The sequence below is a fragment of the Silurus aristotelis genome, assembly GCF_946808225.1.
Source record: "Silurus aristotelis genome assembly, chromosome: 8".
NCBI classification, from domain to species: Eukaryota; Metazoa; Chordata; class Actinopteri; order Siluriformes; family Siluridae; genus Silurus; species Silurus aristotelis.
This window is the reverse complement of record NC_139581.1, coordinates 19,568,609-19,590,306: the sequence shown is the minus strand read 5'-3', so window position 1 is coordinate 19,590,306 and position 21,698 is coordinate 19,568,609. Positions and strand designations below refer to the sequence as shown.

Here is a 21,698-nt window from a genome sequence, read left to right as displayed (position 1 = left end):
GATGTTCTTAATAAAATATTTAGTACCTATTACAAGGCTTAATCATTATTATGTCCACCTTTTATTAAAGAGAATTTTATGAATGCAGGTTTTTTTTTGCATTATATAAACCCATATACAGTGGGTACGGAAAGTATTCAGACCCCCTTAAATTTTTCACTTTTTGTTATATTGCAGCCATTTGCTAAAATCATTTAAGTTCATTTCTTTTCCTCATGAATGTACACATAGCACCCCATACTGACAGAAAAACACAGAATTGTTGACCTTTTTGCAGATTTATTAAAAAAGAAAAACTGAAATATCACTTGGTCCTAAGTATTCAGACCCTTTGCTGTGGCACTCATATATTTAACTCAGGTGCTCTCCATTTCTTCTGATCATCCTTGAGATGGTTCTACACCTTCATTTGAGTCCAGAAATTTTTGATTATACTGATTGGACTTAATTAGGAAAGCCACACACCTGTTTATATAAGACCTTTCAGATCACAATGCATGTCAGAGCAAATGAGAATCATTAAGGTCAAAGGAACTGCCTGAAGAGCTCAGAGACAGAATTGTGGCAAGGCACAGATCTGGCCAAGGTTCCAAAAAAACCTTTTGCTGCACTTAAGGTTCCTAAGAGCACAGTGGCCTCCATAATCCTCAAATGGAAGACGTTTGGGACGACCAGAACCATTCCTAGAGCTGGCCGACCGGCCAAACTGAGCTATCGGGGGAGAAGAGCCTTGGTGAGAGAGGTAAAGAAGAACCCAAAGATCACTGTGGCTGAGCTCCAGAGATGCAGTCGGGAGATGGGAGAAAGTTGTAGAAAGTCAACCATCACTGCAGCCCTTCACCAGTGGGGCTTTATAGCAGAGTGGCCCGACGGAAGCCTCTCCTCAGTGCAGGACACATGAAAACCTGCATGGAGTTCTCCAAGATGGTGAGAAATAAGATTCTCTGGTCTGATGAGACCAAGATAGAACTTTTTGGCCTTAATTCTAAGCGGTATGTGTGGAGAAAACCAGGCACTGCTCATCACCTGTCCAGTACAGTCTCAACAATGAAGCATGGTGGTGGCAGCATCATGCTGTGGGGGTGTTTTTCAGCTGCAGGGACAGGACGACTGGTTGCAATCAAGGGAAAGATGAATGCGGCCAAGCACAGGGATATCCTGGACGAAAACCTTCTCCAGAGTGCTTTGGACCTCAGACTGGGCTGAAGGTTTACCTTCCAACAAGACAATGACCCTAAGCACACAGCTAAAATAACAATGGAGTGGCTTCACAACAACTCTGTGACTGTTCTTGAATGGCCCAGCCAGAGCAATGACTTAAACCCAATTGAGCATCTCTGGAGAGACCTAAAAATGGCTGTCCACCAACGTTTACCATCCAACCTGACAGAACTGGAGAGGATCTGCAAGGAGGAATGGCAGAGGATCCCTGAATCCAGGTGTGAAAAATTTGTTGCATCCTTCCCAAAAAGACTCATGGCTGTATTAGATCAAAAGGGGGCTTCTACTAAATACTGAGCAAAGGGTCTGAATACTTAGGACCATGTGATATTTTAGTTTTTCTTTTTTAATAAATCTGCAACAGTGTCAACAATTCTGTGTTTTTCTGTCAATATAGGGTGCTATGTGTGCATTAATGAGGAAAAGAAATGAACTTAAATAATTTTAGCAAATGGCTGCAAAATAAAAAAGAGTGAAAAATTTAAGGGGGTCTGAATACTTTCCGTACCCACTGTATATATATATATATATATATATATATATATATATATATATATATATATATATATATATATATATATATATATATATTTATTTTTTTTTTTATTTTTTTTTATATATATATATATATATTTAGGGGTGACCCGAATAGCCAAAGATTAGGAGAAGCCTGATTCGATTGCCAATGTCACAGTATGAAACAAGGATCATGCCATTTTGGCTATTTTTCTCCCAGCAAGTTAGTATTCAGTCTATTAAGGATAATGCTTGAAATAAAATTGTGAAAAAAAATGCTTTGAAAAAATATTTTTACAGATTTTTTCCGATTTGGATAGATAGATAGATAGATAGATAGATAGATAGATAGATAGATAGATAGATAGATAGATAGATAGATAGATAGATAGATAGATAGATAGATAGATAGATAGATAGATAGATAGATAGATAGATAGATAGATCCAACGCCAATATACTTTTTGGCCCTCTTTGCTTTCCGTAGTTGCTGCTGGTTGCGTAGCAACTCCCGACACCAAATAGAAGTTTTGGAAACGGAACGGTAAGGATTTCACCCATATGAAGGCCTTATGACATGCTGAGCAAAGGTTTATAACACAATAACACTTTCATTTGTAGGAGATCGTTATCTATCAAACGCTGTCAGCTTGCAGGTATTTCGGACAGCTGTTATACTTCTACTGCACAAAGAGTCGCATTTCATGTACTACATATGGGACTGCACGGTGTAATAGATTAATGCATTGTGTATAATAGAAAAAAAAACAGTCTTGTGTTCTTACCTGACTTCCTTTAAGCATCACAGGACACTTTCTATACTAGTTAAGATGATGCAGGCATGTTGTAGGAAGGTTCTCAATAATTAATCTTATACACAATGTATATTTGATATTAAAGTTGGCTATAAAGTTTCCCTGTGTTTTATGCCTGTTCTCATACTGTTCCTTTCCTATTTTGGAAGCCTATTAGTTAAGAAATGGCTGTGTCATTCTCCAACGCCACCGTGAGAGTCCCTAGTGGGTTTGCAAACCTTCTAGAGGGACTGGCCAGAGAGGTACTAAGAGATCAACCTGAAGACATCCCTGCCTTTGCTGCACAATACTTTACAACACTTCTCAAGAGACGAGAGGGTAATTGACTCCAGTAGTGTGTCACATGGCTGTTCAGTGGTATACATGTCATCATGGCATTCTGTGTCCTGAATTTCTGTGCAGAATATATATATATATATACTCCCTATTTCTGTATGGGTTTTCTCCAGGTTTGTTGTTTTTACCCATCTCCCAAAACATGCATGTAGGTGGACTGGCTACTTAATGTAACTGACCCTAACGCTCCCCGCGTATCCCATCCAGGATGTGCTTTTTTCTCAGTGTTTCCCAAATAGTCCAAGATAAAGCATAACCGACAATGTACTATTTCGAATATATATGATATTAGCAGATATAAAAATGATTTTAATGTTTTATAATTCATTTCATTAAAATTAATGCTATTGATTAAACTGATTTCAATGAATTATTCTATTATTGATGTGACACACTCCAAGAGAATGAACAGAAAGGAAAAAAAGGAAAAGGAAAAATCTCACTAGTACATTATAGAAAGTTCAACATATATAAGCAAATTCATACAGTCCTACATACCCCAGACAATTTAGCATAGCCAATCCAATATAGCATGTTTAGGAGGAGGTGTTAGCTCAGTGCTTAAGGCATTGGTATCCGAAAGGTCACAATTTTTAATGCTAGCACCACCAAGCTGCCACTGCTGGGCCCTTGAGCAAGGCCCTTAACCCTAATCTACTCAGTTGTAAGTTGCTCTGGATAAGGGTGTCTCAAATGCCATAACAATGTGAAGGCAAAATAAATGTTTTTAAGGAAATGTGTCATTTGTACTGCTATAAAAAATTTCATTTTCAAATTTATTTGCACCAGAAATGTATTATTTGCAAATTTCTTTTCCAGAAAGCGGCATGGATCCAGTGAAATGGGGTGAAATGATGGAGCAAAGGTTTTCCAACAATGATGCATTTAAGGTGGTTTGAAGAGATTTTGCAGTATTCTCAAGGCAAATAGTTATCTTTCATTATTTAGCATTGTTCTCGGTTTGACTTATTATTTCTAAACAGAATGCACCGAAGCAGGAAAACTGCAGCCCGGTCCAAGAAACCAGGAGCTCTGTCAATGAGTGAGTCTGAATTCTCCCTGACTTGACAAGAAAGGAAGCATCGATCAGTTCAGTTCTCTTGATGAAACAATAAAAGAAAGGCAGAATGTAGGAAATAAAATGTGAATTGGCTCCAGGTTGTACATTTTATTTAGTGTTTCTGTATTTCTTAACTTTATCTGAAGTGTTCTATATTTACCTTTGAGGGCATTATGAACCACAGATGTTACGTTTACCGACAGGATCATGACAGGATTTCAGTCGTATGGTAGTATATTCGCTGGTTCAATAGACAGTAGCAGAACAGACATCCACACCTACTGTCCAGGATCAGTAATAAATTGTGATCATTGTGTTGCTTGTTTGGATCCCTGCTTTATCTGAGCCTTCATTGTGAATCAAACACATTATAATTGCTACTTAACTTGTGCTTTTATTTAAATGTAACCTTTCAGAGACAGAGACCCTCCCTTTGATTTGTCTGAAAACAATGAGGACAAATTAACCAAATCAAATCCGAACTCCTCCGCTTCACCCGAGACCCTTGAGGCCTTTAAAGACATTGTAGAGCCGGAACCACAGCCAAACGATGAGCTAAATAAATCCGAGGACGAATCAGGAGAGACAGATTCCGAACTTGATCCGGAGTATTCATACAGTGGAACTGCAAATGTTGACATCTGCACTGAAGAGCTAAATAAAATGGTTGAAGAAGTCGAGGGGCATGCGGTAGAAAACGTACTGGAGTTCAGTGCTGATGATAATGAAGAGAATGAGACAGAAGAAAAGGAACTGGAGGAAGTAACCCTTTCATCATACGGTGGTCTCGCAAATGTAGACGTGTGCTCGGAAGAACTGCAGACTACTTTGCAGGAAGAGGAGCACTCCGGGGGCAGCAGAGACATTCCTGTGACTGATGCACATTTTATTCCTTCTTCAGAAAGCCCAGACCCTGTACTAGTCGAGCAAGATGTCCCAGATACCCAAGATGAATTCATTCCATCTGGTGCGGAGACTTTGGTATACGTCGAACAGGATGCGGATGAAGAATTAAATAGTATCTCTGATGATGAAAAGACAATCATTTTTCCTGTTAAAGAAGACGAAATAGGAGAAACCGGTCATCTTTCGGATGATGTTGCAGAAATGACTAGTGATTCGTTTGATGATGCAGGGCCAGAAATTCCTATTGTGGAACATTTAGACTTAAATGAAGGAAGGGAAAGTATCAGTGTGTCAGAAGTGGCAAAAACTTTTGATGACTCAAATCCAGATGAAATACCACTGGGGGTTGAAAACCAGCAAGCAACTGACATTTTGGCAGCTGAAGATATGAGTGAATCATCATTTATTCTGGAAAAAGGCAGTCTAGCAGACAGGAGCAACGAAGATAAGACAGGAATGGAGGATTTTCCGAAAGTTGAGGTGGAAAATAACGATTGCGACAGTGACACTGATGTCACTGATGCCTTAGATGAAAGCGATTTCCTGACTGATATGCAAGAAGATAAACCAAACGATGACCCCCAAGATATGTCTGAAATGATTCCTGTGGAAGCTATGGAAGGCCTGGTGGACAGTGACCTCATTTCCACTGGCTTTTCAGCTGACGATGTGAACACAGATGAGGCTAGAACATTTCAACAAGATGTGTATAAAGTTGAGAATACCAGTGAAACTGATCAAGAAAATAACGGTGGGAATGCACTGGAGGACACACAGGAGGACAATTTGTTTTACAGCACATTTACTCATGAATCTAAACGCCCTCTTCCTGTTCCTACATCTGTGGAAAATGAGCAGGATTCCACCTATAAACAATATGCTAGAGATTCGCAAGAGCACACAGAGGAACCTGAGATAAATGATCAACAAGATTATGAAGACATGGTCCATGAGAATGTGCTTGAAAGTGGGAATAAGGATGTAGACCAACAGGTAAGATGTTTTTTTGTTTTCATTTGGTAAATTTGGATAATTTTTTTATTGGCGGGGGGGGGGGGGGGGGACAGCAGACGGAGGGGGCAAACAGAGAATCCAGGATAAGTGATGACCTTATCCTGGATTTAGACTGTTCCAATTTTTGTCCCAGGCTGAAATTTAAAAATAAAAACCTCACGGACACGTCTGATCAACAGCCAGGTGCCTCTGTTCTGGTCTCGAGAGATAGGTGATTGAAGATGCCCCTGAAATAGTTTGGTTTCTGGGTAACCAACTGCATCATTCAGACACACTGTTCCAATCACTCAATGCTACAATGCTGTCAGTAGACATATGAATCACAGCAGAGAGGATCGGCACAGTGATTTCAGAAGCTAAAAAACTCTAAAAATTCTATACGATTCTTGGTGTATTTTAGTAGGAAGTTTGGTGGACAAGGATTTATAGGTGTTGCCATGGAAACATGGTACCAGCCATTTCTCCTCTAACTAGATATAGATGCTCTTTTCTTTTTCACTCTTTCACTCTTCCGATCTGATATGGAAGCCCAACTAGATATTTAGTGTGTGAACTCCTACTGAGGGTAATTAGATCTGTGCAGTGTTTCTGTCTCATTTCCACTTTTCCACTTTTAGGTCACCTAATCGAATCTATATCACATCCAGCTACTTTTTTTCTTTTAGGCACCGTAGTTATGGATCTCTTTTTCCTGCCGTTGTTGTCATTTTCTGCGATATTTCACACAAAAAAAGTTCATATTTAACACATTTAACACAGAAGATATTTTTTGCCGTTTTTTTTTTTTTTTTTTTTTTTTAAGTTAATCGAGTTCGAGCATGGCATTAGGTGAAATGTGTAAAGTTTAGGGAAGGAAAAAATTGATGCTGCATCTTGGCAGAATGCAAATGGGTCAAAGGAGGAATATCTTCTGTGGGTCTAGACATGCAGGCCAGGCTTTTAGCATGCTAGGAGCTTTTTTTAAATGCGAAGTGTTCCTAGCAGAAGCAAAGCTGGAAGATATGCAATTTCTTACTGCCTCTAGGCAATGGACAGCGAGCCGAGAATCTTATCTGGGAATTAGGTTTGTTCGCGTAGGCTTTGTTAATGGATAAATCTAGACTGATGCTGGCACAAGACCTATAGCAATGTTTTCCCGTCCCGTTTTGCAGCAGTAATACTACAATGTCACAAGGTTACTAATACATGCTTAGAGAAATGCTTCTATGCATCACCATGGAACAAATTATGTGTCTCCGATTTTCACAGCGGGTCCCAAATCAACCTGCGGCCCAGGACCTGAGAATTTGACAGCTGAGAGCAAATATGATTACTATATATAGAACAAAAATAACGTAGCATGAGAATATACACTGTAAGGAACGACATAGACCAATAGTAAATGAGGTTTTTATTGAGGATCCAGAGAGATTTATTTTCTGGCAAGAACCCGCACCAGCAGGATCTGACTAACAAACCATATGTAAAAGCAGGATGCAGCTAATGCTGCTGCCACTGATCTCTATTTTCAACAGAGATTTCTCAGTATTTCTTTGCAACACATCGCTAGTGGCAACTGAGAAAGCGCATGTTAAATACCCTTATGGTTGTAATGTACACTCCAAATCGATTTGTATTACATACAAGATAAGTAGATGGATTAGGCATACACCGCTCAGCCCTAATAGTTTCGCTGTTGTGTTATTTATAGACAGTCAGAGCGGCATAACGATCAAAAAATTTTTCTTTCCACATAAATATAGCAGGCATGTATTTTTTTTTCCAAAGACGAAATTTGCTGCTCTCAGTAACCCAATTGCTACACCCTGTAGTTTCTTACGTTACTAATCCTGAGCTGCGAAGCTATAAACAGAAACATGTCCGAGTTTTCTTTGTTGTAAATGCTTCACAAAAAAAACCCCCAAAAAAACTACTGTACATTTGAACGCACTACAGTCATCTTATTAGACTTCCTCAATATTTATCCCCAGATCTGCAAACTCCACAGCAGGGTTGTACGATGAGTGAAAAAGAATATATATATAAATGAAAGAAAAAAACACTCCAGGGGTGTTATGTACATTAGATTAGTGCTTTGCATCAGTGACACTCGGTCCTTTTCATTTACTCACTTATTGCCATTCCAAGACTCTTATTGAAGACCGTCCATCACATATCTGTAATCTGACTGCCATTGCACAACCACCACCCTTCATTTTGCAGCTGGTTGGCCTACAGCGGTTCGACGTCTCCATATCCTCAGATAACTTTTCTACATAAGAGACAACCGTGATCACATGGCACATTATTTTGTACACCATTTGTAAACATTCCACATTTTTTTGTGGTTGAAATCAATTTTGACCCTTACCCTCACTTTACCTTACCAATGGTTGGCTCATGGTGGCTCTACGTTCCCATATTCAAATCCGACCAGGTTATCTACATGGGCTGGTCTCTGGATGCTTATCCACAAACCTGGCACTCTATGATCCTAATCTAAGATTTTTGTACTTTTCTTAGAGGTCACTATAGTTACCAGTGGTGACCCTAGTGAATCTCAGTGACATAACCCTGAGGTTTTCTGACTTACACAAACCCATTTATAATATGAAATCTTTTTAAGTGTTGGGGTATGTCCATTTTAGATTTGACTAACCATTCTCCCCATGTGAAAGTGATCATTTCACACTGAAAAGTCAGAGTGACAATAGATGGGACAATAGTGATAGTGATTGTGGGAGACAAACATCTCTCTCTCTCTCTCTCTCTCTCTCTCTCTCTCTCTCTCTCTATTTCTCTCTCTCTCTCTCTCTCTCTCTCTCTCTCTCTCTCTCTCTCTCTCTCTCTCTCTCTCTCTCTCCTTGATTTCCCTCCCTCTCTCTCCCCCCGCTCCTTCTTTCCACCCACTTCAGCTCAGCTTGAGAATAATAAGCAGAGCTGGGTGAAAGGCGCGCGCGATCCGATCTCTGTCATCATCATTCTTATCTATTAGTCCAGTAAAGAACACATTTCTCAGCATGGACTGCCACTGCGTAAGTAAATGCCTGTTTAATTTTTTCATTAATATTTATAATTGATCTGTAACACTGCATTTATGTAACTTATTAGAGTTTTTTTTCTTTACAAGAAGGCGAGGTCCAAAGTGCAATGCGATCGCATGCACTTGCACTTGTATATTATTAGGTGCAACTTCTCAGGCGAACGCACTTCAGCTTGTGACATGGAAAACATCTGTCGACATCCTGCTCGTTCGCGTATGCGCGTCATACTATAAGATGTTCCTTTCATTAGAAATGACGCAATAGAAAGCGGGGTATTTTGCATATACAGTAGTGTCTGAAAACAAGTGTATTTTACAGGTTTAATCTGATGTTCCTGAATTTGCTTCCACACTCGTCCTCCAGAGGGCGCTGTAGAACTCTGTTATTGCAAATTGCATTTTCAGTTGATTTCCTTTTTTCTTTTTTGTGTACTAATAGAACTGAAGAACTTAGCAACGTCTTGGACGATTTTATTCAATGCCTTTTTTATTCTATCTTTTTTTAATTTGCATTATAGTGACATCTAGCGTTCAGACAGTTCCAGATCACTGATATACCACATATTCTGAAATCTTTATAAAATATTGTTTAATAAAAAAAAAGATATAAAGTGATCTTGATTTTTTTTGGATTGATGCATGAAAATTGATGTGTGGATCGGAAAAAAAACACAAAAACTAACTGTGGCATGTGGGTATACAGGTTTATGACCTAATTTTAAGGTTCCTTGATCTGTGTCCAACCCTAGACCCCACAATGAAAGACTTGTAAACTTTCAGTAAAAAATTAGACATGGGTCTTCAGAGTAACACATTTAGATCCCAGCTCACCAGAAAGTACCATATAATTGTCATTCCAGGGATTCTGACGTTTTTGCAATGAAACGTTATGTGACAAAAACTATGATTGTCCTGTTATTGATGCACAGTGTAAACTCAAATTGTTCGCAATGCTGTTTTCTCTATAATATTTAATATTCCTCTATATTAAAAATAAAACACACCTTGTTTTTTGTGTTTTCTGAACCCTGACTTCAGGGCATAAAGGAGTTTGCAAATCATAGCATTAGCTTAACAAATAAATGAATTTTTAAAATATAGGTTAATACAGTTAATAACTATGAGCAAATAGGGTCACAGGTTTTCCAGTGGTATTGTAATGTAATGCACTTTGCAAGGATTATATACCCTATAAAGTAAATTTGCGTGTTTTGGGTGAAAATATATTAAATTCATATCACCATTCTATGGGCAAAGTGTTTGACTTAAGAATGATGCAATCGAGATGGTACTTTGGAACAGAGTTTTAGATCTAATTATTTAAAGTTCAATATTTTGAGGTGAACATCAGTAGTTTGTGAAAATATCGCAATGAGTTATATTTTAGAGATTGATCAATATTAGTTGAGCAAAATTCAGTTTTTTTTTAAACTATTATTTGACACAGTCGATCCTGCTTTCCCCAAAAAAGTGCAAATCCAGTTTACATTATGCTCAAGCAGGTAATTTTTATGAAAATACAGTCTTTGATTGCAAACAAGGCCATATATATGGGTTATTTTGAACTATTAGCTCTAGTTACACTTTATTTAACTTGAATTTTTTCTTTTTTTCAAATACCCTTGAAAAATATAATAATTTGGAAAGACTGAGGAAGATTACATGATCACTGGCAGAAAACACAAATGTTTATTTAAAGATTTCAAGGATGAATTACACCCCTGTCTGTGTGCATGAGGTGGGATAAACATGTCAAAATGTTCAACAAAATGAAAAGGAGCTGATTAATTTTTAGTTTAGTGGGTGGCTTCATGCTTCACCCACCCAGAGGCTGTTTCTGCCCTGTCACTCATCCTCTGCTCACAGCCTTTACAGATGCTTGGTGAGAGAATGCATGAAACCAAATGCAGCCAAAATAAACATTTAATGTACAGTATAGCCAAATCCCACCAACACATCGTCCGCATTCGTAGAGAATTATATCCTGTGTGACATGTTTTTAACTCTGGAAAGGTTAAGTAATTATCATCTTCTTTCGGTAAATGATGAAATGTTTAGGAATTTAATTACTTTTCTGAGTTCTTTTCAAAGTTTTAAAATTAGAACCTCTTTTTACTGTCTATTGGTATCTTTTTCTCCAAGTGAAAAATGACACTGTTACAAATTTGCTCTATATTGGGTTCAGTGCATACTGCATGGAGTCACTTTAAAGAGGATTAAGACGACTGGTGATCAGACTAAGCCCACTAATCTTTGGTGGCCACATTTGTAAAGATTATTTTTATTTTTATTTTTATTATAAGGTACGAAAATGCACCCAAAAATTATCTGAAATGCAATGGTTACTAACCCTGTCCTACTTGATTATTGTGGTAACAGGAGGAGAGCAGCCAGCCTCAGGAAGAAGAAGACATCATGGACATCCCACTGGATGACCCGGAGGCCAACAAGGCAGCTGCCAAGATCCAGGCAGGTTTTCGTGGCCACATGACCCGGAAGAAGTTGAAACCCGGTGACAAGCCCGGGGAGGAGGTGAGCAGCACTGGTGAGACGCTCAACGGCAGCCAGGGGGACGCAGGTCAGTGACTGTCCCCAGTTTCTGTAGACTGTAGACACAGGCCCAGGAGTAGTTCTGTAGTTCACATCTTCTTTGCCCAAAGACACATGCCAGCACTTGAGTCCAGCATTAAATAAGACCAGCTTTTCCAATTGAAGTGACGTCAAAAGTGAACTCATATGGATTTGTGAAGTATATACAGTTCTGTTTCATTTCTGGTAAGGGTATGGTGCCATAGAGATACAAGGGATAAAACCACTAGCCAGGTAGGCTCACCCATGACTCACCTCACTGAGGCAAGTCATCCGCTAGGATATAATGGTTCAGCAGATACACTGTCAAACCTCTTCTCACAAAAAATGATATTCAGTCCAAATTCAGCATGATCAGATGCCCAGGTCTGAAACTAGCCTCAGTTATACACTTTTTTCCCCACTAACACAGATTCCTTTTACATTATGCAGAGTAAACTAAGCTACACTGTCCTCACAATTGGTCCTGTGATGGCTGGCAAGACGTGTTGCTTTCAGTGTTTTTTGTTAAGGAGAATTTGTGTCCCAGTTGGATCATGAAATTTTATCACCATCAGCCTGGTGAATTATATAGTATCTGAGGGCTTGGCCCATCAGACTGATTCACCATTCAAGCACTATGCACATTCCCAGCAGTCCAGGAAATACTTTTGAAAGCAAGAGCCCCTGTTATACAGTGCAAGCCAGATTACCATGGAATGACCTAGTCGTTGAATCTGTTTATCCATTGTTACATTGTTACATCAGCCATCTTTGATTCAAGTATGCACCCAACAATTGACCTTGTAGTCTTCACTGAAGCTGATCCTGCAGAATATTCCCTGCTGTGCCTGGTGCATGCCCTGTGGGATTATTTAGACCAGATGGTCGGCATCTAATCCTCAGACCAACTGTTAATTTGCAATAGAGGAACTTTGGAAACCCCTAGTCTACTAGGTGTACTAAATGTACAAGCTGCCCGGTCGTTACTTTGACAGTTCACTTTTCAAAGATTCGTCTCATGGGCATTGTTTAGAAAAAAATAAGTTGCAGATGTTTGGATATCAGTGTGCTGTTTCTCTATATTCGAAAAGGTGAGCATAAAAAAATATTATGTTGATGATCATATCAGAAGATCTTTGAAGGGACTGTTCTTCATTGCATTCTTTGCAATGTTGATGTTTTAAATTGCTTCTGGCAGAAACAGTATTATTGGCAAAATAGAAGTTTTATAAAATCTGGATAACCACTGAGCCACCTCCCTGAGCCTGATCTGGCATCAGCTTGGCAAGGGAACTGTGGTTGTCGGATGGGGTATTTTTTTTTTATGCACATTTTGCACATACTGTACTCTGTCATATCACAAAGTGACTTGTTAAAAGGTTTTGGCATGCATGCACAGATGTCCTAGCAGTTACACAGAGTTTATTTAGAGTCTATTATCTTCTTTTAAGGCTGCAATTTTTATTCAGTAACTAATAAGAATAATGCAGTCACTACTGTGACACATTTATGTAGATATGGGTGCAAGGAATTAAATTCCAGACACACCAAGAATTGCTTGACATTTGCAGGGATACTAATCTTGGACAGACTTTGTAATGATTTAAAATAGTTGCACTCGTTGATGGTTTTTATTACCACGATCAGATAATTAATGCTTCCGTGTGAAGCAACATTCCGGCAATCCTGGCAATGAAAATGTCATCCGTGGACAAAAGCCTAGGGAGCAAATTGGCTGTCTGTCTAGCTGGGAAGAACATCATTATTTACTCTCTCATGGCAATAAATGTGACTCTAGTGACAATCATGTGCATCTGCACGCTTATGTGTGTGAAAGAGGGTTGATAGCACTTCTCTTCATGCTCCCCTGATTGTAGCTGTTATGTGATTAGAGAGCTGCCTGGTTGGTGGAAGAGGTGGGGTTTGGGGGGTTTGGGAGGTAAGTAAATTTAGTGGATCGACAGAGAGAAATTTCACACTTGCAACATGGTAATCCTGTCCTAGTTTTTAAGACCTAAATCTAATCATGGTTGTGGGTGTCTGAAACGTCTGCAGTTGTTCTATAACTGGGTGTGAAAATATTTCAAACAAATGTTCTCTTTTCTGATCCAATCTTAAATCCTACTGACCATAGAATCAGAGTTTTAAAACAATGCTGTAGCCTTATGAATGCGACGCACCACTGTCTGCTCGATTGTTCTAAACTACCTAAACTCTTCATAGGGTGCGAACATCATTAGTACCCCATCTTCACAAATTTTAAAACAGTCCTCTGTCTGACCCCATGTCACTTGAATAGAAATTAAAAAATTTAACTTTAATTCAGCAGGAAAGACAGCGCAAATAAAAAAAACAATAATAATTGTTCTTCAAGCTTTTGTTCTACATTTATGAAGCCCTAAACTTAAAATTAAACTTGAGAAGAATCGAAGAAAAACTAGACATTCAGGATGGAAAGTGGGGCAGGTATCGAGTGTGAGCGTGTCCTTCTCACATTACCAGGCCTAGATTTCTCTCCTTCAGCTCTGCTGGTCCTCTGTACCCCATCTATAAAGAGAACTGGGGGGAATTTAGTCCTTTTTCTGTCAAGCAACATCAACCCAGTTCTTGGTTGCTAAGCATTTTATAAATGGAGCTGTTATTTTTATCCTCAGGTACATCTGCACCACAGTGATCAAGCTATGAAACTGGGTTCAGTTTTAACTGGTCTGGACAAAAAAAAAAAAAAAAAAAAAAAAAAAACAGCATCTGGCTGTTAGGTATAAATGTAGTAATACTTTTGGACCATACTGTGTAAAATTTTCGATCTTCATAAATGATAGATTATTTATAATGCATGTGAAAATGACGTTACTTTCCATGTACGCTAATACACAATAGAGACAGGAGCAGACCAGTGCAAGTATGGAAGTAGTTTTAGACACCACTGTTGATTATATGTTCATATGCACAGGGTGGTGCAGGAAAACAGGAAATTTTGGAACTAGGAGTTGGCGACCCTGGGATGGTTGTTTGGAACCAGTGCAACCTCGTTTAGAACCCCATGGCGTTAGTTAGAATGTAGGAGGGAAGCGATGCGCAACAAGGGTTCGCTGTAAAAGCCTTTTATACGAATGCGCAAAGGGAATTTCGCCATAATTACCAGTTAGGACATTGTGATTGTGTCCCGTCTGCTCATTTCGAAGAAACAGGTTCAGGCTTAAAAAAAGAAGTCCCCAGGTGGTGTACGAACGTCCCGCACACCAGAGAACATCGAGGATCATCACTGTGTTTAGCTGTTTCTTTGAAATTACCGACCAAGTTATAATCGTAAGAGCAGACGGGACACAATTATGGCTTCCTAACTGATCATGATGCTGAAATTCCCTTTGCGCAGCACTCACGCTATCAACATTCTTCTAAAAAAGCAAAAGCTCATTGTGCATCACTCCACTGCTCCGTTAAAACTAATGACAAGGAGTTTTAAACGAGTCGCACTGATTCCAAACAATTGTCGACTCACCAGAATTACCCGTTTTCCTGCGCCATGATAATCTTAATTATTTATACCTCCATTCACCCTTCTGCATGTTATTGGAGATATTGAGAATATTATAGTAAAAACACATTGGAAAATACACTGTTAAATCTGTTGCATTAGTAGCAATATTTGAGCTGATTACTACGAAGTGTGAAAACAATATCTCACACTTTTTACAGATAAGAATTTACAATGTAACTGTCTCCAATATTGTCAGCAGAGCATTCGAAACCTGTTAAATCTGTTGTGTGTTCTGGACAGCAGGAGGATCAGAAGGAGTAGAGACAGATGAGACATCCGTGCCAGAGCAGTGAGGATTCTTCACTCTGGGGACAACAGTTCCTGGAGACGTTCCTTTTTCTTTAGAGACATGCTGTAGTTGTAGGTTGGATCTCTGATCTGAAATATGATCACTCATTCTTTATCATTTCAGCCTCTCTCTTTCTACCTGTTTCTCTTTCTTTTTTCTTTTGTTTCCTGCTTCTTATCCAGTCTAAGGGGAATAACAGTCCCAAACCAGCATGCATTTGCATCTCACTGGGCATGAACTTGGTGCACCTGTACCCTTCCTCTGTGTGCTCGTCCAAATGTTGGTGTGAAAGAGACAATAATGCTTGGTTTTAACACGTACTGCTCGACTCGAAACTATTTTAGACTTGAAATTACACACAGCTGTTTTTTGTATTTGCTGTTTGCTTGAGAGTTTGCCTTATTGTGGTGGTTATTAGAATGCATTGTGTTTAAATACTTTAGGATTGATGTGAGTGTGTGTGCGTGTGTGTATAATTTATTGAATGCTATTCTCTATTTATTGCTCCTATAAATCTGCTTTAACCTATGATAATCTGTTAAATGTTTGCTTTGCTCCCTTTAATATTTATCATCTCAGTCTGTAGAAACGGAGAAAAAAGAAATCAGAGCTTCCGAAACAGCAGTTAGCATGGCTAGCCTTCTGTTCTTTCTTCCTCTTTTTTTTTTTTTTTTTTTTTTGGTTATTATTTTATTTTATTTAGTAATCAAAGTTGCTGTAATTTAATGAGATTAAGCATTTTGATTTGACTAGGAATGTATGTTTTATTAATGGTTATAAAGATCACCTTGCATGTACACAATGGAATGAAGCATCAGCACTAAACTGAATAAAAAGCTCTGAAATGTCTCCTGTGTAGATAATTTTTGCTGTTTGCAAACGACCATTGTTTTTTTAATAATTTTTTTTGTATGGCTTTTTACGAGAGATGCTGATGCTTTAAAAGCAAACACAACATATTAGGCATGAGGCCTAAAGTATTAATCTACACCTTTTAGAGTTCTCCCAGTTGGAAACTAATCCAATAAGCCCGGCCAATCATTTATTAGGACCACATGAACCCATAATACCTGGCTCCAGTTCATCTCCTAATGTAACACTACCCAGGAGCAAGGCTTAGGAAATGATCTGAACCCACCTTCGAGCACAGGGAAGATGTCCGTGCATCGAAGTAAACATCATCCATTTAAAGTCCAGTGTAAACATTGTTCTTTCTTTTAGTCATTTTTGGAACCTGTGTAGGTCCAGCAAACGTGCAGTTGAGTAGTGATAGGGAAATTTGTGTCTGTATATTAATATTTATTGTAAAGCACTGCAATTAATGGCACTCCAGGGTCAACGAAACAAAATAAAATAAAAAATCCTATTTGCTGTTAGCAGTTTTCATTAACCTGTGTCCACTGTAGCATCAGATTCCTATTCTAGGTTAAAACCAGTGCAAGTTTGAGCTGCATCAGGATTCAGGATTGCTGTTCTTCTTTTTCTTTCGGCTTCTCCCATTAGGGGTCTCCACAGCGAATCATCCGTCTCCATACCCCCCTGTCCTCTACATCTGCCTCTGCCTTTTTCAAACCAGCCACGACTGCTGTTCTGCTGAGTGCTTATTCGAGTTACCTAAAGCTTCCTGTCAGGTCAAACCAGTATAGCCATTCTTCTGTGCTCTCTCTCATTAATAAGACATTTCCACCTGCAGAACTGTTGCATATTGGATTATCTTCTAAAGCTTCTTGAGTAGACCATTTGGCATTGTCGAAGTTATTGAGATTCTGAAGTTTAATGCAAACTGAAGTTTTTACCCATTTTGCTAATCTATCTTTGAAATAGATCATGATAAAATGCATATATGACTTGATTCCTTCATTCGTTGATTTGCTTTTACTAACCATTTTATTCTTATCAGGCTACTATGGGCATATAGATCACTACAAGGTTGGAAGCACCAGTGCATCTCACGACACCGTACACACATTCACTTCTTGGAGCAACTAGACCACCTTCATATTGGAAGGTGGGAGGAAACCGGAGAGCAAAACCTATACAGACACGGTGAGAACATGCGAAACTCTGCGCAGACAGCAGCCTGAGCACAGAGGCAGCAACGCTACCACTTCATTATTTCTGAATAACAGATCTGGACCTGCCGGTGCACTGTAGACACCAGTCCTGTCACATTGCACCACACTCACCGAAATCACACTTCCTGAGAAGATGAATACTGTTGTGTGCTGTTTGTGATCAGGTCTGACTCTGGAGTACGGATTCAACTTTCCATTACAAACTTGCCTACAGTAGGGGCATGAAAATACATCAGTATAGTAGTAGGCTGTGATAATCTGAATTATTTATACCACTATAGTGCTTAAGGAACATAAGCCGTGGCAGATTTTTTCACAGCACCCTATTGTCTGAGGTATCTCACAGCATAAAACCTGAGTTTTCTAACTCAAGACAGCCCATGAGAGACCCTCAGAGTAATTGTCATGTTTGTCATGTTTATGGCTGAAGCAGGCTTCTTCCCTAGGTGCAGAAATGAGCAGTGGAACTTGCTGGCCACCCACACTGCCTCCCACACGCATGGGGCCCAGGCAGATAGCAGCGTTTCCTCACAATGAATCCTGTCACCGGCTACAGGAGTTAGAGCCTGCCATCAGCATTATCGCCGGTTGCCAATGGCAACCCAAAGCCTGCAAGACAGTTCTTTCTTCTCTTGTTCTTACACTCTTTCTGAAGCTGTTATGGGGATTGCGCTGCTCACCGAAAGACTGCTGTTGACACCTCTGTCTGACACTGAACCTGTTCAGCTCAGAAACACAATGTATTTATAGATGCTGAGATCACATGTAATCCCTGCACAGAACAGATTCATGATACACAGCATGGGCTGCAGTGTAATGAATAGCGAATCTATATTTTTAATTGGTATGTACTGTATTAACAACTCAAATGTTTTTAAGTGAGTTTGGTGTTAATGCTGTCAGTGGAACAGTATTGCCTGTGTCGCACCAGTCATTTCAGAATATGGCCTCTTTTTATTTAGTCTTTCACCCTCTAGTGGACATCATGGTGATTACCATAACTAGACTAGTGTAGATTTTCCTGAAGTACCAAAAGGATTTTCGAACACTGATAAACTCAGTAAATGAATAATTGCGGTCTATTAATAATCAGAATATTTAAGCAAGATATCATTATTGGCTATTATTATTATTATTATTATTATTATTATTATTATTATTATTATTATTATTATTATTATTATTATTATTATCAGCAGCATATTATCATATATTATCATTATGTATATTGAGATATGAGACCCTCTACATGTAAACATTAAGGTGACACTTTGAATAATCATGCACTAATATCTCAATGCATTCTTTATTATAAACTATAAAAATCATTTGTTTATAACTTCAGTATAAACAAATGATAATTTAAGGCATAGATTAACCACAAAATAATGAAGAAATAAAGTTAACTTCAATGTGAGATTATGTAGATGATTGTTATTCAATGTAACACATGGGGATAGACAAATCAAACTTTCTATATAAGAAAGAATATAAATTAAAAACATAATCTCCATTTTCTCTTCTTTCCTCCAAACCACCAATATTATTGCTAGTGGTCTCAGTGGTTAAGTCCCAGTGCACTGCTTCTTCATCTACAAGTGTAAAATTAGTAACAATTATTCATGTAGAATTGTTCATTGTACACAAGAATGTACATTACAATTATTTGCTGGGGTTTTAGTCTTAAATGTTGCTGTTTAATTTGACTACTTTACTAATGCCTTCCAATAATGCAGTTGAATATGTGTTAAATAATATGCATGAATTCATGTCCCATGTCATATTTAATGTTAACTTTATTAGTTTGTGCTTAGTCCATCCCTTAACTCATTATTAGTTTATAGTTTCCTAATTCCAAAAAAAGTTGTGAAAGATGTCAAATAAAAACAGAATGCACTGATTTGCACGTTTTTATTAACTAATTTTATTCACAATAGAAAATACAAATCATCAAAAAAATGTCAACATTAAAAACAAAAGGTAATAGATGCTGTTGTAATAGATGCAGGATGCAGTTTAAAGGATATCATCTGGATGGATGCATTTGTTGCTCTAAAGACCCCCCTTACCATCAGAGATACAGGCTTCTGAACTAATCATTGATGATAAGCTGATCCCTCTCTTCTTTAGTCCAGAGGATGCATCCATGGTTTCCACAAGAAATTTTAAATGTTAATGTGCCTGACCACAGAACAGCTTTCCACTTCCAGAACCACTTTTCACTCAGTCCATTTTAAATAAGCTTATGCCCAGAGAGGATGGCTGCATTTCTATATCATATTCACATATGTTTTCTTGTTTGCAAGATAGAGCTTTAACCTGCATTTGTGGATGACATGGCAAACTGTATTTACAGACAATGATTTCTGGAGGTGTTTCTAGCCCATGCAGTGATTTCCATTACAGAAAGATACCTGTTTAATGCAGTACTGCCTGAGGGCCAGTAGATCACATGCATACAATATTGATTGTCCCTTGAGATTTCTCCAGATTCTTGGAATCTTTAAATGTTAGTATGTACTGCAGATGATGAAATATTTAAAGTCTTTGCATTTCCGCACAGCGAAGTCCATCCTCATTGTCAAGTTTGCTGACAACATGACAGTAGAGGGCCTCATCAGCAATAAAACAACATACGGAGAGGAGGTGGAACAACTGGTGAAATGGTGTCACAACAACAACTTGTCTATTAATGTAGACAAAACAAAGAAGATCGTTGTTTGGCTTCAGGATAAGGTCGGGTGTCCACCCTCCCTGCTCATCAGTCGCTCAGCGGTGGAGCAAGTCAGCAGTACAAAGTTTCTTGGTGTCCACATCTCTGACGACCTTACCTGCTCTACCAACACCAACTCCACTGTGAAGAAGGCCCAACAACATCTTCACTTCCTGAAAAGTTTGAAGAGAGCCAGCCTCCCACCACCCATACTTACCACCTTTTACAGAGGAACTGTGGAGAGCGTCCTGTCCAACTGCATCACTGTGTGGTTCGAAAACCTCAGAACGCAAGACCCTACAGGGCATAGTGACGACAGCTGAGAGGATCATAGGGGTCTCCCTCCCCCCTATTCAGGACATCTTTAATACGCGCTGCATACGCAGAGACTCTGCCATTGTGAAGGATCCCTCTCACCCCTCTCACAGACTGGCAAGACCCTGCCATCAGGCAGGAGGTTCCGATGCATCAGAACACGCACTACAAGGTTCTGCAGCTTCTTCCCCCAAGCTGTCAGAGCCCTAAACACCCTGGTGCCACCTATGACCTTGCTTTCTCCTCCTTAATTGTGCACTATGGGTATTAATGGACATAACATGGACATTAATGCTCTCACATTCAGCATTAAAAATGCACATTGGACACTCTAGCACATCTGCAGACATCTGCACTCAGAGACTTACTGTTTACTATAGACAACACACTGGACATTGCACAGACTTGTGCACTGTTTACACTTGTACATTCTATACACTGGAAATCGAACACACTTGCACACGGTCACTCTGACTGTGCACTCTAACTTTACTTACTCTGTTCTTACATTACCTACATTCCAACCTCTTTATTTTTTACATCTACCTCATATGCATTGCACCTTAACTCTGCTCTGTTAACTCTTTATTTATGTTTAATGTTACCCTTGCTGTTTCACTCTCTATGCACCTCGGTTCATATTAACTTAATTTCCTTCTTTTTTTATACTTTTTTTTAAGCTTGAGTTGAGATGAGTTGAAAATTTTCTCGTTAAGAAACATTATTCTGAAATACGTTTTTTTTTGATTGGTGAATCTCTGTCCATCTTTAATTCTAAGAGAAACTCTGCCCATCTAAGATACCGTATTTTTCGGACTATAAGCCGCTACTTTTTTCCCACATTTTGAACCCCTGCGGCTTAAACAACGAAGCGGCTAATTTATGGATTTTTCCTGGGTTTTTCCCGGTTTCACAAACTTCAAGCCAAACAACTGAACCCCATAACATTAGACCAATGAAATGAAAAAACACACAGAGAAAATTTTTTTTTTAAACGCATGACGATGCCAAAAGATAAACTCCCAGAGAGAAATAGTTGTGAAAGGAAGGAGGAAGACAGTGAACAATGACTTTCTTGGTAGGCTACTGTTTACATATAAGCACAGACAGGTTTCCAAAACTCGTGCTTTTTTATTTTTCTTGGCAACAGCATTACGGGTTAGTCAAAGAAACTTAGAAATGAGCATCAGAAAATAATAAGGACATAATCGTCGTCTTGCACACATGCAGTAATACCGGAAAAAGCAGCGGCATGCTATTCCCAAAATACCGCTATGCTCCTAAAGGAAGCGCAACATATTTCA

The 21,698-nt window shown here is 38.8% G+C and overlaps 1 protein-coding gene across 5 annotated transcripts; it reads left to right on the top strand.

Annotated features, from left to right (window-relative positions):
- Nucleotides 1–2,222: 2,222 nt before the first annotated feature.
- On the top strand, nucleotides 2,223–16,140 carry nrgnb (neurogranin (protein kinase C substrate, RC3) b). 5 transcript variants are annotated; one of them, XM_083549427.1, is made up of 7 exons: nucleotides 2,223–2,281; nucleotides 2,702–2,870; nucleotides 3,708–3,778; nucleotides 3,872–3,930; nucleotides 4,365–5,847; nucleotides 11,270–11,422; nucleotides 15,243–16,140. In XM_083549427.1, the coding sequence occupies exons 2-7, from the start codon at nucleotides 2,717–2,719 to the stop codon at nucleotides 15,261–15,263; spliced, it is 1,941 nt and encodes a 646-aa protein (XP_083405553.1). In that variant the 5' UTR covers nucleotides 2,223–2,281; nucleotides 2,702–2,716; the 3' UTR covers nucleotides 15,264–16,140. The 5 variants fall into 5 exon arrangements, with proteins under 5 accessions (XP_083405553.1, XP_083405554.1, XP_083405552.1 ...); XM_083549428.1 differs by having other exon boundaries at nucleotides 2,228–2,281; nucleotides 15,246–16,140; XM_083549426.1 differs by having other exon boundaries at nucleotides 2,228–2,281; nucleotides 11,270–11,468; nucleotides 15,246–16,140.
- The last annotated feature ends 5,558 nt before the right edge of the window (nucleotides 16,141–21,698 follow it).